Source organism: Rhinolophus sinicus, chromosome 16, assembly GCF_057876585.1.
Source record: "Rhinolophus sinicus isolate RSI-liver-muscle chromosome 16, RSI-T2T, whole genome shotgun sequence".
NCBI lineage: Eukaryota > Metazoa > Chordata > Mammalia > Chiroptera > Rhinolophidae > Rhinolophus > Rhinolophus sinicus.
Window position 1 is genome coordinate 34,961,776 of NC_142516.1, and position 15,939 is coordinate 34,977,714.

A 15,939-nucleotide genomic window follows, 5' to 3' on the forward strand; every position below is an offset into this window, starting at 1 on the left:
TGACACTTTCTCCGTATCCAGAGGCCCTTTTCCTATATGCTGTGTCACAGTGGCCTGTTTATATATATGTATGTTACCTGTAAGGCATTTGAATTTGTGACCTGCACGTTCAAAATACTTAACGGGAAGAGTCATTCTTTTTTTTTTCTTTTTTGGTCTTTAGAGCTTTATGAAAGTATTAAATGGGAGAAAAGGTGCTGTTTGATATTTTTTAAGATAGGAAAAGCAAAAGAAAATTGCTTTGTATCAAATAGCCAGAACAGAATGAGGTGTTATACAGGAATCACATAGGGAGGGATAAAACCTTGTAAATCTTTTAAGCTAGAAAGAATCTGAAGGAATTATCTGACAGAGTTCTCTATTGTGATATATCAAAGGTAGAGTCACAGTTTTACAAAGCAGACAGATATGGCTCGGAAAGGTTCAATTTATCAAGACTTGTTTATGCAAAGTGGCAGATGAGGAAGTGGAACTGAAATCGGGTGCGGTGCTGCCCTGCAATTAAAATTAACTCAGCCCCACTGGACCTGGACTCTGACAGAGGGAAACTGAACATGTATTGATCATTTCTGGGCTTTGAATTTGTTTTTCTTTTTAAAAGTTTATGTATATTTAAGTATTTCTGTATTACTGTGTGGGACATGGACATTTTAATTTAGTTTCTGGTAGTTGGTCTTTTAGAGAGAAAATTTGATCTTGAGGAGCATTATAAAAAGATTTATGGATCTAAACTTTGCAACCAGAAAGGTATTAAAAGGGACTCTTTACAGACCAAAAACCTCTTATGTGTATTCTTGTTTAGTCTTAAATTCATTTAAGTGGTTTTGAAGAGGAAGAACATTTTTACTATCTTTTTAGTGAAGGCAATCCAAAATCTCCCATGTTTTCTCTATATGAAATACAGGTGTGTGCTTTCACAATTGCTAAATAAAGGACTTTTCAGTCTATCCCTTCAAAATCTTCATAAAGGAAACATTAAACTTTTGTATAACATTACCTACTGTAGAGAGAATTGCAGTGTAAAGTATAAACTTTGCACTGCGCTCAGAGATTCCTAAAAAGGATGTCACTAAAGGGACTGAATTTATCCTTAAATCAAAATTATATCTTAATAAGGAAGGGTCTTATTAAATGAGAATTGAAGATGTAATGAAAATTATTTCAAGTTACTTTGTGTTTTAATACTATTTATTTTTCAGTTCTCCATTACCACTTGTACTTCATCCTCAAATATTCTAGATTGCCAGTTTAATGTATTTGGGACAATGCCATTAATGATCTTAGCTGGAAAACATCCACTCAAATACACATGTTCTTTATGAATGGAATAATGGACCATATGCAAATAAAATAGGGAAACTTGGAATACTCTATATAGATAACTCATTACAAAAAATTGGGGATGAGCCAGGTAGTCTTCCTCTAAGTAATTATGGGAACTTTTTAGCAATATCCAGCTTTGCCTTCTAAAATTCCCTCCAGGGGTATTTTATTGGCTCTTTTTTACCTTGCAGGCCTGTGAAAATCAGTTCAGAAGGTCATACATAGTACCTTGTCGGTTCTGGTCTGTTCTAGATGTGAATAGGTATGCTACAAGAAGGAATTTTAGTTCATTCTTTTTAGTTATTGTATTGTTAGGTAGAGGCTGAATTTAAGAATTCCATCTATGCTTTAATCTGTGTTTCTATTTCCTTTACTTTGACTTAGTCATATGGCCCTGACAAGCTATATTCTTGGACCAGCATTTTCCCCATCTGTACAATGGAGATAATTTTAGCATCCGTGACAGGATCACTGTAGGGATTAAATGAGGCAGTGCACATAAACTGCTTGCATTGCATCTGTCGCATAATAAGATACTCTGTAATATAGTAGCTGCTGTTATCATCACCATCAGACACAATTCTGCAGCAATCCACTTCTCAGTATAAAAACAATAAGAAGTTAATTGTGTTCTTTGGAGAGAAATTTAAGTCACTTTTTTCTGGAAAATGACAGCAGGTATAGTTATATTAAAGGATGATCAGGAGAGAGGAGGGCTTGAAAAATTAATTTGGTTCCATATCAGTGTTTTGTGAATTAATATGGACTTTCCAAATGGGTAGTGCACATATGGGTATAAATCTCTAACGAGTGCCTAAGTAAGAAACAGGCCTGAACACTGAAATCAGATGCAATTATTTAGAATTTTTAATAATAAATAAGAATAGACAAACCTCTAATTTAAAAGAAGTGCTTATCTCAAAATTTAGGCAGACCAAGAGTACTCTCCTTAAAAGATTGATTATTTAATTGGGAGTAGGTGGAGTGTTTTGTTTTGTTTTGTTTTGTTTAAATTAAAATTTACTGTGGTGAGTGGTCCACAAAACGACATAGATTTCAAGTGTACAATGCTATAATACATCATCCATATATTGCATTATGTGTTCACTACCCAGAGTCAGTTCTCCTTCCATCACCATATATTTGACAGGGAGTGTTTAAAAGCAAGTATTAATGTAGAGTGATTTTTATCTTCCACTAACTACTTGCCTTTTAGTATTTTGTTTGGTCCATTTTGATGGCTTTTTTAAAAAAATTGTATTTGTCCTAATACTTCATAATCTTTGTTTAATTGCCACTCACTGTAGTATAGAAGCTGTTTGCAGAATTTCATTATATTCATTTTATGGTAGATTGAGCACAATGTTTGCTGCTTTGCCTTTAAAGCTGTTGGCAATACCTTTTTTAAAATTAGAAGTCCTATACCTCCTTTTTCTGACACAGAATTTTTTTTCAATCTACTGAGTCATTGTAACTGCTGTACAAGTAATGAGTTCTACTGAAAACTTGACAGGAATTGCCTCATGCAAGGCATTTTAGTAGGTGTATGTTTTCAAAGACTAATTATTGGTAAGCCATTTTAAAACTATTCAATCTATCACAATTTTAATTGGGGAAATGAATTTAATTTTAATCTCATATGTTACTAATAGCTTCGTTTTCGGAACTTGATAGAAGTTATCAAAGTTATTTTAAACAGTTTTTTGTAGCTCAATCCCACAATCGTCTTTGGTTTCACAGATTGAAAGGTTATAGTTTAAAAAAGGGAACAGATTCGTTTATTATAAGGATTGTAGAACTAACAACACAGTCTATAAACTAATTAGTCTGTACTTGCAGAAAACTTCTATTTCAACTGCTAATTGTTTCTTTCTTTTGAAATGTGCTCAGTGTCCAGCAGGCCATCAAGAGAAGCTAAAGTGAAAGTAAAGATAAAATGGGAAATAGTTGTCCTTAGTGAATAAAATTTTGGCTTGGACTTCTTGATATTAACGTGGGGGGATGGCCCAATTATGTGAAAACTAAATTTAAATTTACAACTAAATGATGGATTTTTCACTCCAGATAAGAATTTAATTGATTTCTGAGTTCTTTGGAGATGCATTGTCCATCTTTGCTCTGTTGATTTTGTTCACTTATAAAAATAAAAACAAAATGGATAGTTTTCATTAGAATAAAAGGTATATTTACAGATCTATTAGAATATAGGAGATGCATATTATGACATATTAGATATATTAGAATTACAGGTATACTTGCCTTCAGAGGATAATTTTTACTATTACTTGAGTATGCTCAGCAGTATACCAGGAAGAGAAGGTAAAATCAAATTGTATGGTTGAAGTAGAATTCTTTTTAAGTTTCCAAAAAGATTATTTTTATGGATTGATGTATCCAAATGAGGTGCTTACTTAGTACTCAGCATTTTATCCATGGGAGAGCTACACCTTCCTTGTTGCTCTGTGTTCAGATATTACTCACGTGATTTAATTTATAAATATGTAAGTTATGCTTTTTACTCAGAGTGATATTACTGAATATCGCCAATAAAAATTTCCCCCTAACTTAAGAAAACAAGAAGCAGAGGTCCAGACCTCGGAAACCACGGAGGATAAGAAATGAAGACAATGAACAGGATGGAGACTTGGAAGGCCCTGTGATTGACGAGTCTGTGCTTTCAACGAAGGAGCTTCTGGGCTTACAGCAGGCTGAGGAGCGATTGAAAAGAGACTGCATTGACAGGCTGAAAAGGGTAACATCTATTATTTGTTAATTAAAATCCTGGTTTTGGTTTAAATTATGTCAGTAATTGGGAATATGTGCTTTGATGAATTAGGTATCCTACTTGAGTTATTAGTATTTAAGCACTACAAGTTAAAAGTGACACTCAGTTTGATTTAATAGCATTACTGTTAGGATAGTGATAAAGCGTGACAAAATGTATTAACAATTTTTAAAGTGAAGGGGAAATCATCTTCTGGCTAATTTTTGTTAACCTGTATTTTTGAAAACACACATATATATATTTTTCTATAAATCTCTTCAAATTATAGCGACCAAGAAACTACCCTACAGCAAAGTACACTTGCAAACTTTGTGATGTTTTAATTGAATCCATTGCATTTGCCCATAAGCATATCAAAGAGAAGAGGCACAAGAAAAACATTAAGGTAAGTTTAATGTAACCCAAACAAATATGTTCACTTGTCAGTTGTTATTACCTGTTATCTTTGTGATTTCTCCTTTAGGCAGTGCTATTTAACTTTACAACTTACCATATTTTGCCATATATAATGTGCACTTTTTTGCCCAAATTTGTGAGGGAAAATAAGGATGTGCATTATACATGGGTGGTACTAATTCCATATCTATATAAATGTCTTTAATTCTTTTATTTATGCTTATGTGTTAAAAATGTAACTCTAGAAATCAATAACAATATCCGTATGCAAAATAATACCCTGCAATACGATAGTCAGTTTTGTTGAACTTTTGATGAACTTTCAACCACGAAGAGTTCTTGGCCTTCTGTGATATATAAATATCATAAATTTGTTACCAGTTCATCAAATTTCTTGTACCTTGTATCTGTTCTTATGTTTTGTAATTATTTGTTACATAAAATTTCTTGTACCATAATATGTTAAAAAATAAATGCTAAAATTCCTTTATAGTACAAAACTCAAGTACCTAAATGTAAACAAATAAAAATGTGGATTAAAAAATTAAAATGAAAGATTTATTTCTTCCCTGAAAGTTTGGGCCAAAAACGTGTGTGCGCATTATAGAGGGAAGCACATTATACACAGCAAAATACACGGTATATTATTGAATTTACTGTAGCCCAAATATTTTATACTGGTGAGATATGTTTTGCTGGGTAATCTTATGAATTTCGTTAAGGGCAGTATCAGGATGAATAAAGTCATTGATAGGATCTAGGTATATGTCCTTATGCATGTAATAATAAAGCAAATAATTTATCATTGCTGTTTTTAATGTTCTTTCTTTGCTCTTTTTTCCTTATTCTTGCTTTGCTTTATTATTACTTTATATTCATAAAGAAGTATGTGTATGTTTGATAAGATGAAGACTTAACACAGCTAAAGTGAGAGGAAGAGCCATGAAAAATATTCCAGAATATTCTATGGGTATTAGTAAATGGTAGAAGGTAAAAAAGTGTGAGTCATTTTTAATCTCAATATTGATCTTAAAAGGAGAAGCAGGAAGAAGAGCTGCTTACTACATTACCCCCACCCACGCCCTCCCAGATAAATGCAATTGGTATCGCCATTGACAAAGTGGTACAGGAGTTTGGCTTACACAATGAGAACTTGGAACAGAGACTAGAAATTAAACGTGTCATGGAAAATGTGTTCCAACACAAGTTACCAGGTATTTTCTAGATTTGTTTTTCTATTTAGCTACCTAAAGGTACCTCATTCATTTTTTCTACTAGTAATTTTCACCTCATAGAAATTGCTTCTCCACGTCCTGAAGCTCTTAATTTTTTGTGTGTTTTTGTTTTTCCTGGCTTCCCCCAAAGTAGCAAGTAGACTTTTACATGCATTGTTATTAAACTTGTCTTCATTACGAATATCATTATGTGCATGTACTTGAAATTAAATGCCCTATATTATCGGCCTTATGAGACTCTTATATATTAATTCAGTTACTTTTCTATTTAAATTGACATGGTATTTTGAGTTAAAATAAGAAGTATCCTGGAGTCATTTTCAGATTATCTGTGTCCAGAAAAGACTCTGTTTAACCACACTTAAAAGAATTACAACATCTAAAATGAGCTTTGTAAACTAATTTGTAATAGATCTTGTGTACTGTTGAATTCATTTTCCATGTTATGTCTATGAAGCCATGGAAAACCATTTTTTGAAAAGTTCTACAAATGGTCCTAAACCATAGCTAGTGTTTGAATCACTATATAAATTATCACTGTATCACCCATAGAACCATTTGTTCTACTGAAAGATCATTCCATATAGTAGTAAATCATTCATATTGTGTATACTTTCATAAAAATAAAGTGAGAATCTGCTCATTTCATTATATGGGTACCTCATCCTTTATGTTGTAGTTAGGTTCCTGAAAAGTCGTTTGTAATTTCGATGACTTTTGCTATAGATTTCCATTGTAAAATTGAATGTACTTTTTAATGGGAAGCTATTAAAGACCAAAGAAATTACTTGACTTAACCTGAGGGGAGAAAAAAAACAACACAGTCCCCTGATGAGAAGGGATCATTTTTTGGCATAATAACGATAAAACATTGAGAAAAAATGCCATAAATACATATAGGCTGTACATATACACACACATCTTCCTCTGAAAAGTGAATCACTTGTTGTCTAGCATTTTAAGTTATATCCGTGAAAGCATTAGTTTTCTAAAGTCCTAAAGGGATTATATTATTTTTAATGCTTTTTGTTTATAATGTGATGAGTATTCATATTGAAAAGTAATTTTTTGTTGGAGGTCGATTTTATGATTTGGTTTATGGAAACATCTTTATAGTAAATTATACCTATGTGTGCTTTCTAAAAGGTGCGATGTTTACATTAACTCTTTAGTATACTATCAGGTTTATAAATGTAAAACAAAGTTGGGCGTTCCTTTTAGACTTTCACATTTTCAACATTTAAAAAATAGCAAATTGTATTTTCTGTACAAAATGTGAAATGATAATTCAGCAATTTTTTGTTTTTTACATGTTTTACAATTGACATGAAAAGAGTGGTTCTTAAGTTAAACCACAGTCTATGCATCCTTCCCTATTAAATAAAATAAAATTAAGGCAAAAGCAGAGTCACCCTTTCCTATCGGACTTGAATACTGTTTTGCTTTTGTGTGTAGTTTTGTTTGTTTGTTTGTTTTAAGGAGGGTGCAGCTCACAGTGGCTCATGCGGGATCGTAACCAACTGAGCTAACTGGCCACCCCATTGTGTGTAGTTTTAATTAATGGTTCCATTTCTGAAATAGCAGTTTTTGTTAATAACTTTCAAGAAATTTTACTTTATAATTTTCACTTGTTTAATTTCTTTCAGATTGTTCTCTAAGATTATATGGGTCATCCTGTAGCCGATTGGGTTTCAAAAATTCGGATATAAACATTGACATTCAGTTTCCAGCCATTGTAAGTATAAAATGAAATGCTGAAATTTTCGGAGTGGTACGGAAATTCTTTTTTCCAAACGTGAGCTATGTGTGAATATACTTTAGATATTTGAAACAGTTTAAGGGCAATGGTGACAGCTTTTTTCCTAAAATTTCTGTTCTTTTATGTTCTTCTGCCTGTCTTCAATTTTAGAGCATTTCTTTTGACACTACAGCTTTTCATACTTGCTTTACTTTATAGATGTTTCATACTTCAAGCACTGGTATTCTGACTATGTGAATCTAATGGGGTTATTTAGGTTCTGCTAACTTTAAAAGATTAAATTATCTTGGTAAAGTCAATTTTCCAATGGCAGAAAAGGATTTTAGGTTTTAAGCAATATAGATATGTAAACATCTATGACCTGAAAGCTTAATTCTCTCCTGAGTTTCCTCTTTTATACACCGACTTTGTTAAAATAATTATGCTTTTGAAGAACCACACCTAACCTAGCTTTCTGGTTTAAACATGATTCAGAAAGCTTTTGATGAGTCAGAATTTTAAAACTGGAAGGCACATTAGTAGATTATCCATTTATCCACTGTTGGTTCCCACAAACCAGTTTGCAAATTGTTCGTATCCATCTACCTGGGTTGCTAATTAAAAGTACAGATTCCTGGACCCTACTCCCAGATGTTCTGTTTCACAATGGTCAGCTGACCAATTGATTTTACTATTCTTTTAAACTTAAATTCTGATTAGTAATTTACTGGTGTAGTGGTTATTTTGATCTTATGTCATTTATTCATTTAGTAAACAGTCAAGAGTCTATGTTGTATGCCAGGCACCGTACTAGATGCTAGAGGACAACATAATGATTCCTCCCTCATGGAACTCATATCTAATGAAGGAGAGAAGCAATTACATACATATATAATTAATTATAATGTGAGCTATGAAGGGAGCAAGGTCTGTGCCAAAAAACAACAGGGATGTGCAGATACAGTAGTCATAAAACTCCCTTTGAAGAGATAACATTTAGGCTGAACTCTAAAAGATAAAAAAGAATGAGAATGAAAGAGCTAAGAGTGTTTCAGGCAGAGGGAACAGCATTTGCAAACACCCGGAATCAATAAGGAGATAAAGGGAGGATTGTATAGCTGTGATGAAGGGACCAAGAGAAAGAAGTGCATAAGATTAGAATAGAGAAGTGGGTTGGGGCCCAACATTCAGGATCGTAGACCATGGTAAAGAATTTCATTTGACCTAAGGGGAGTAAGAATCCATTGAGAATTTCAAGGAGGGCCATGACTAGATCTAATGCATGATTTTAAATGGAGCAAGGATTCGAGAAAGCCAAGACTAAAATGGAGAGTGAGTACGTGATCTGTTGAAGTAGTCTTATAGAGTGAGAGGTAACATTGTTCAGTTTGACAACTTCTAGCCACAACTTTGAGATTTGCTGAGAGGCTAATTACCTCAGGAATTGGTTAATTAGGAGTTAACCATGTAGAAGTTCTCTGGCCCACACTCATCCTCATTTGGTGCTCATCTCTCTTTCCTGACTAACCTGTGCACACACCATAATGACTATTTCCTTCACTCTGGTAGCAATGTACTTTCTAATTTCGAAAAGCAATTTAGATAACTTCAGATGACTGTGTGTTATCTCAGTGAAGCAAAAGTACTTATGGATTATTTGATGTGTTTATTGATTTATTTTCTAGATGTCTCAACCAGATGTTCTCTTACTTGTTCAGGAATGTTTAAAGAACAGTGGTAAGGCTAAATTCTTCCCACACTTTGTTCTTAAATGTATGTTTTGTCTATAATTTGAATATATTGTTTCTGAAACTTTGAAAATAGGAAGTCACGTTTTTAAATTTATTTATGTAATATCCACACAAAAACCAGAGTGAATGCCCATGAACTATTAGCAAGTGACAGTCCTGTTAGTTGTTTTACTATGCAGAATAACCCTTTTAGCTTGATGATAATATCACAATTTATAAAGATTAAGTGAGTCCTAGACCAAGACTAAAAAGACACAAAATATGTAAAATTTATTCTTGAGGGTAAAACTAAAGGAAAATATGCTTTATTCAGTAGTTTAAGTTAATACTTTAGAAGTGGTAAATAGTTGTGACCCAACCCTGATTCAACAAATAATTGTTCCCAGGTAGATTTGTCAGTTGTCTAAGTAATGTCCAGCTTGGGGCTTTATGGCTTTTTATGCTTTCCAAAGGCCTCATCAAACTACCTCATCTCTTGAATTAGTCTTTCCCATCCTTTTTGTTGAATTAAATATATAAACATATTTTCTTCCCTTATAGTCAGTATGTTGTTTAACCCCAAATATTTTTAGTAGCTTTTGCAGCAATTTTGTTTGAATGTCCTATCCATGTTTCTAATTATGTTATTCATATAATATTTAAATATTCTGATTCAATAATGTAGTCATTTCTAATCAAACATTGGTTTTGCAAAATAAAATTTTAAATTAATGTAATTATTTGATTCTTAAATATAATACTTTTTTACTTTTCAAGTGTCAGAGCTTTATTTAGTAATGATCTGTAAAAGGGCCAAACAGATAAGCCACAACTCGTACTTTATCTAGTTCTGTTTTTAAACAAAGGTTTAACTAACCTACTTAATAGTTTTTTCTTTTTTCCTCAGATTCTTTTATTGATGTTGATGCAGATTTCCATGCTAGGGTGCCAGTGGTGGTGTGCAGAGAGAAGCAAAGGTCTGTTTCTTTAAGCTGTTTATATATTAAATATCAACTTGCCAAAAGCACATGTATTTCACTAAATTTTAATGTCCAATTTCTAGATTATAAAATCCTTATGTGGCTAATTTCATGGATTTGCTATTAGCATTCTCTTTACATTTTGGCAATCGATGCAAAAGAAAACTTTTATTTTTAAAAGAATAAAATTACTGAAAAGGAAAAAATATAGGAAGGAATCATTTTGACCCATTTCAACATGGTAAACAACTTTATCAAATAGTTAACTTGCCCTATCACCTTTATTTCCTATTCTTCTTAGCAGCATGGTTAGCAGTGCTAAACAATAACTAGTATGACTTCATCCATGTATCTCCTCCTCCATCTGGATATATTACTATCAAGACTATATATAGGCTGTTATGATTTTTTTTTTTAAATTAAAGTTTATTGGGGTGACAATTGTTAGTAAAGTTGCATGGATTTCTGGTGTACAATTCTATATTACATCATCTATAAATCCCATTGTGTGTTCACCACCCAGAGTCAGTTCTCCTTCCATCACCATATATTTGATCCCCTTTACCCTCATCTCCCACCCCCCTCACCCTTTACCCTCTGGTAACCACTAAACTATTGTCTGTGTCTATGAGTTTTTGTTTCTTATTTGTTTGTCTTGTTCTTTTGTTGTTTTTGGTTTATACACCACATAGCAGTGAAATCATATGGCTCTCTGCTTTTTCTGTCTGACTTATTTCACTTAGCATATAATGATTCTTTATTAGGCAGATTCTTCTAATTCTTGGGAAAACTCTTTTACAAACATGAATTCATGCTCCCATTTGAAACATTTCACAGTATTTTCCTTATTTTCATTTTTCCCCAAAATAGTTTTAATATATGAAAACACAAGCTTTAGTTCTTGAAATTTAGAATTTACTCAGAAAATAGCTGCCATATCTTTTTTAAATCCAATTTCTTAAATGACCCATAAAGATTTAGTGAGTTTTACTTGATTTTCATTTTTAAGGTATTTATTTTCAGTATAAATTCGTTGTTGGCATAAAAGATACCTAATATGTATATAACACTTTTTTATCTTTGTCTTTTTCCTTTCAATTCTCACCTCCCACCCCTACCAGTGGTCTTGTTTGTAAAGTGAGTGCAGGAAATGAAAATGCTTGTCTGACAACAAATCATTTAACTGCCCTTGGAAAACTAGAATCAGAGCTGGTTCCTTTGGTGATTGCATTCAGGTACTGGGCAAAGGTAGGTTTGAGTTCTTTAAATGCATGAATGTGAGGTGTGATCAAACAATACGGTGAATGTCTAAATTTAAAAAAAACAATGTATTACACATTGCCATTAACCCCCCTCAAAATACTCCCCCTCGCTTCAAACACACTTATCCCATTGTTCTTGCCACTTTCTGAAGCACTTCTGGAAGCTCTCTTTCATGAGTGTCTTCAGTTGCGCTGGCATGGCTGCATCTGTGTCCTGAATCCATTCAAAACGTTTTCCTTTCATGGTCATTTTGACTTTGGGGAAGAGCCAGAAGTCGCATGGTGCCAGATCTGGTGAATAGGGTAGATGAGGACACACCATGATGTTTTTATTTAACAGAAATTGCCGTATCAGAAGCAATGTGTGAACATGGAGTGTTGTCATGATGGAGGATGAAACCGTTTGCCTATTTCATGTTAATGCATTGTTCGTGATTCACTTTAATTAGAACACCTTCTCTCAACAATAGCTCACATCCGACTGACCGAACCAAACAAGTTCACATAGTTACTAAGATTTGATGCGCTGCTTCCCGTATTGAAGATCCCTGCCTTTCTTTTGGATGGCACTCAACAGCAGCATTCACTGTATTTTTTGATCCTATCTCATACATTCTCTGTATGCATAAGCAGTATGCTTTGATTTTTGTATGATTAATCTTGAACGTTTGGGTGTGTATTTATAGACATCAAGAGCATAGGCATTGAGTATTGGAATAAAAATATTAATGTGGACAGAAAGGAAAGTTCAGTGTTTCTATTTCACTATAACAGTATTGCTCAAAAAATCAAAATGATTTATAACACTTATTAAAAATCAGATTTGTGGGCCAAATCCCAGAGGACATGACCCAAGAATTTACATTTTAACTAGTTTCCAGAGGTGATTCTTAGGCACAGGAAAGTTTGAAATAAACCTTCGTTTCCAATAATCCACCTAGAGACTCCAAAAAATGGAAGCCACTGTCTTATCGTACTCGCATTTCCATAATGTTTTAAAAATAGCATCCCAATTGAAATGCTATAATAAACATTACCCCAAAAATGTAAGGTCCCATCATGATTATAAATTTGAGATTCTGTGAGATGCTTTATAGAGAAAAACCAAAGCTTTCCTGATTAAGATACGGCAGTAACAATACATAGTTCGTATTGCTTGAGTCCAGGATAAACAGAATGCCCCACTCTTAACTGATAGTTACAATATGCCATCCTTTGAAAGCTGTCTCTTGTTTTATCACTAAATAGGCCATGCTTTTTAAGTTGCTTCTGTTAGTGCTGATAAATTTGCCCACATTCTCTTTCCTGATCACGGATGTGGTCAAAGCATGCATTTTCAGGGCAGTAGGTTAGGATGAGGGGACCATTAAACTGAGCAAAGCCAGTTATCTTGCACTTGGAATCAAACCATCATTTTGACTCCACTAGCAAGTACTTTAAATAAGTGAATGGATTTATTGTGGATGTCAAAAACTGAAACATATTATTTTAGGGCCCTTCAGAGTAAGCTTAATTAACAAGATTAAACATTTGAAATTGAAGGTGTTATTCAAAACTACAATGTGGGTTTGCTCCAAAAGTATGAGGAAGTTTTACATTTTGTCACTGGTGTTTTGTTCTGAGTAGCAAATGATGTAATACAAGGACATGAAGTTACAGATTTTAAACCAAATTGCGCAAATGACAGGTTATTACCAAAGAATGCTTATCCTCTTTTCTCTCATTTGTAGCTTTGCAGTATAGATCGCCCTGAAGAAGGAGGTTTGCCACCGTATGTGTTTGCCCTGATGACCGTTTTCTTTCTTCAGCAGAGGAAAGAACCCCTTCTTCCTGTTTATCTAGGATCATGGGTATAAAACTGTTTTTGCTTATTTATCAGAGATTGATTTTATTGCAGCTCCCCAATCCCTTATGCATAATTTCAAAATCTGAAAACCTAACCAGAACTGACATGAATTTATTTATTCTAGTAGTGTGAACATTCATACCTTTCTGCCGAAATATTAACGTATTTGTTTATAAGATGTTGCCCTATACTCTGCTAAGGAGAACTTTTCTAGACTGAAAAAAACTCTTAATATGCAAAACACATATGATCCTGAGGGTTTCAAACGAGAATGTAAACGTGTATTAAATTTATCATTTGGTACACACTTTCTTTGGGTACAGTTTTGTAATTTGATACTTGAATTTGATACATATCACTTCCAGATATACTGGTGGAAGTGTTTGGTTCACTGAAACGTTTTTTCTGTTTCTAGTCTTTTAGTTCTCTTATTTCCCCCACTTCCCATGAAACAAAATAAAATATGTGTTGAACTTTTGAGATTGCTACATATACCACAAGATGCAAAACTTAGTAGTCAACTCTTGAATAATACTTTGGTATTATCTTTGAAATGAATTCAACTTCAGTAATGTGACCACTCTTTCTTTCTGGATAAAGTTTAGTTGATGTATTCATATAATGAGATTTAAGAATAAGCCATCTCCAAGTCAAAATTATATTATTCTCATCTTGGAAACCTCACTTTTAATCCCTAGGTATTTATCTTGATAAAATCTTACGTGTACACTTAACCTTTATAGAAAGTATCACTTGGTGGAAAGTGAACTTTGGCACGTTGGGTATTTTAACAACCTTTCTTCTTACTATGTGCAGGATTTTCATTATTTAAGGAGCATGTTCCAGAGCAGTAGTTCTTAACAATGGGTACATACCAAGAAATATGATTATAGGGAATGTTTTCTTAATAGATTGAGAATTAAGCAATGTCCTTTATCTACCAGGCCTTAGGAATAAAGACTAAAGTAGAATCAGCCTCTTATAAACTTTGTCCTGGGATAAGGGATGGCAGTCTGCTGTGTGTCCCAGGTGCCTAGAGGAAGCTCTCTTCATGTTTGTGATACTAAAATGAAAGAATTCAGGGCCTGGAGAAGGTGTCTCTGCTGGACTGCTCTGGTAGAATAAGTGAGAGTACAAAGTCAACCTTTAGTTGATAAATAACCGTTTCTGTCAGACCTAAGTAGGAGTCTGTAAAAGTCTGAATGATTCCCCCAGTTAAGCAGTTTCCCCCAATTTGCTCCAATTAAGCAATGAATTAAGCAGTTCATTGGGGGAAAGGAAGGTCTTTTTAACAATTGGTGCTGAAAACCCAGATATCCATAAGGAAAAAATGATACCCCTCACAACATGCCCCTAAATTAACTCAAATTGAACCAAACATACCCCTAAATTTATTCAAAATGAACCAAAGACATAAATGTAATAGTTAAAACTATAAAACTCCCAGAAGAATACCTAGAGAAAAGTCTTTGCAGCCTAGGGATAGGCAAGGATTTCTTAGGTAGAACCCTAAGAAATGCAAACCGCATCAATAGAGAAAAATATTGATAACCTATTTAGAACTTACACTCTGCAAAAATCATCAAGAAAATGAAAACGTAAGCCACAATGAAGAAAAATATTGAATACATACATCTAACAAACAGTCACCACACCTGGTATTTTCCAGAGTGTTTTCTATAAGAGAGTGGTTCATTCTTTCAATCAGTAAGTATGTCCTTACTGAGCATTTACCTGTGCTGGGCACTATTCTAGATGCTAAAGTTAGAGCAGTGAACAAAACAGTATCCTTTTCCTCGAGTTTATATATCCAGTGAGGTGAAAAAGATAAATAAGTACATATCAAGTGGTGGTAATTTCTCTGAGGGAAAATAAACCAGGGGAAGAAGGGCAGAAAGTGAAAAGGAAGGAGTTATTTTGAGGAAAAGATATTTGAGCAGAGCCTGAATGCAGTGAGGGAGAGTGGTCTATCTGATTATTAGGGGGAAGAACCTTCCAAGCAGAGGGAGTAGCAGATGTCAGCTGTGAGCCAGGAAAATAGAAAAGATGATCAGAGAAGAAGCAAAAGGCCAGATTGCGTGGGCCCTCTCTGGGCCCTGAAAAAGACTGAACTTTATCCTGAGTAGGAAGTCGTTATCAGGGGAACAACATGATGTCTTTTGTTTTGGAAAGATTACTCTGCTGAACCAAAGGAGTAGTCCATTTTGTGTGGAAATACACTTGGGAAGTAGGATACCACATCTACACCTCACCCCACAATTCATAATGTACATTACCTGTTTAAAGGCTGTCCCATTGTACAATAAAGAAACCTGTTCAACTTTGTTCCACACTTTTTAGACCTTTTGAGCCCAGACTATTTTCTTTAGCAATTTACATCTCAACAATATCAGTAGAAAAAAATTTCTTACATTTATTGAGCATTTACTACATGCCATATCCTATATCTGAATCCTTTGTATCCGTTATTTCATGTCACAACTATCTCATGAAAGAGGTTCTAGTGTCATCCTAGCGTCATCCGTTTTCACAGAAACCTGAGGCCTAAAGAAAGTACTTTACTGAAGGTCTCACAGCTAGTACATGAGGGAGCTGAGATTTGATGTTAGGCAGTTTTACTACAGAACCCACGGGCGTAGGCCTA

General features: G+C 33.8%; 1 protein-coding gene across 4 annotated transcripts in view; it reads left to right on the forward strand.

The window, feature by feature from the left end:
* Window positions 1-15,939, forward strand: part of TUT7 (terminal uridylyl transferase 7) — a 54,142-nt gene that overhangs the window by 2,811 nt on the left and 35,392 nt on the right. For all 4 annotated transcript variants that reach the window (XM_019750118.3, XM_019750121.3, XM_019750120.3 and 1 more), the window contains exons 3-10: window positions 3,894-4,075; window positions 4,377-4,493; window positions 5,541-5,718; window positions 7,386-7,474; window positions 9,163-9,214; window positions 10,115-10,184; window positions 11,309-11,435; window positions 13,180-13,299. In XM_019750118.3, coding sequence (XP_019605677.3) covers window positions 3,894-4,075; window positions 4,377-4,493; window positions 5,541-5,718; window positions 7,386-7,474; window positions 9,163-9,214; window positions 10,115-10,184; window positions 11,309-11,435; window positions 13,180-13,299 — 935 coding nt within the window. The remainder of the gene's footprint in view (window positions 1-3,893; window positions 4,076-4,376; window positions 4,494-5,540; window positions 5,719-7,385; window positions 7,475-9,162; window positions 9,215-10,114; window positions 10,185-11,308; window positions 11,436-13,179; window positions 13,300-15,939) is intronic.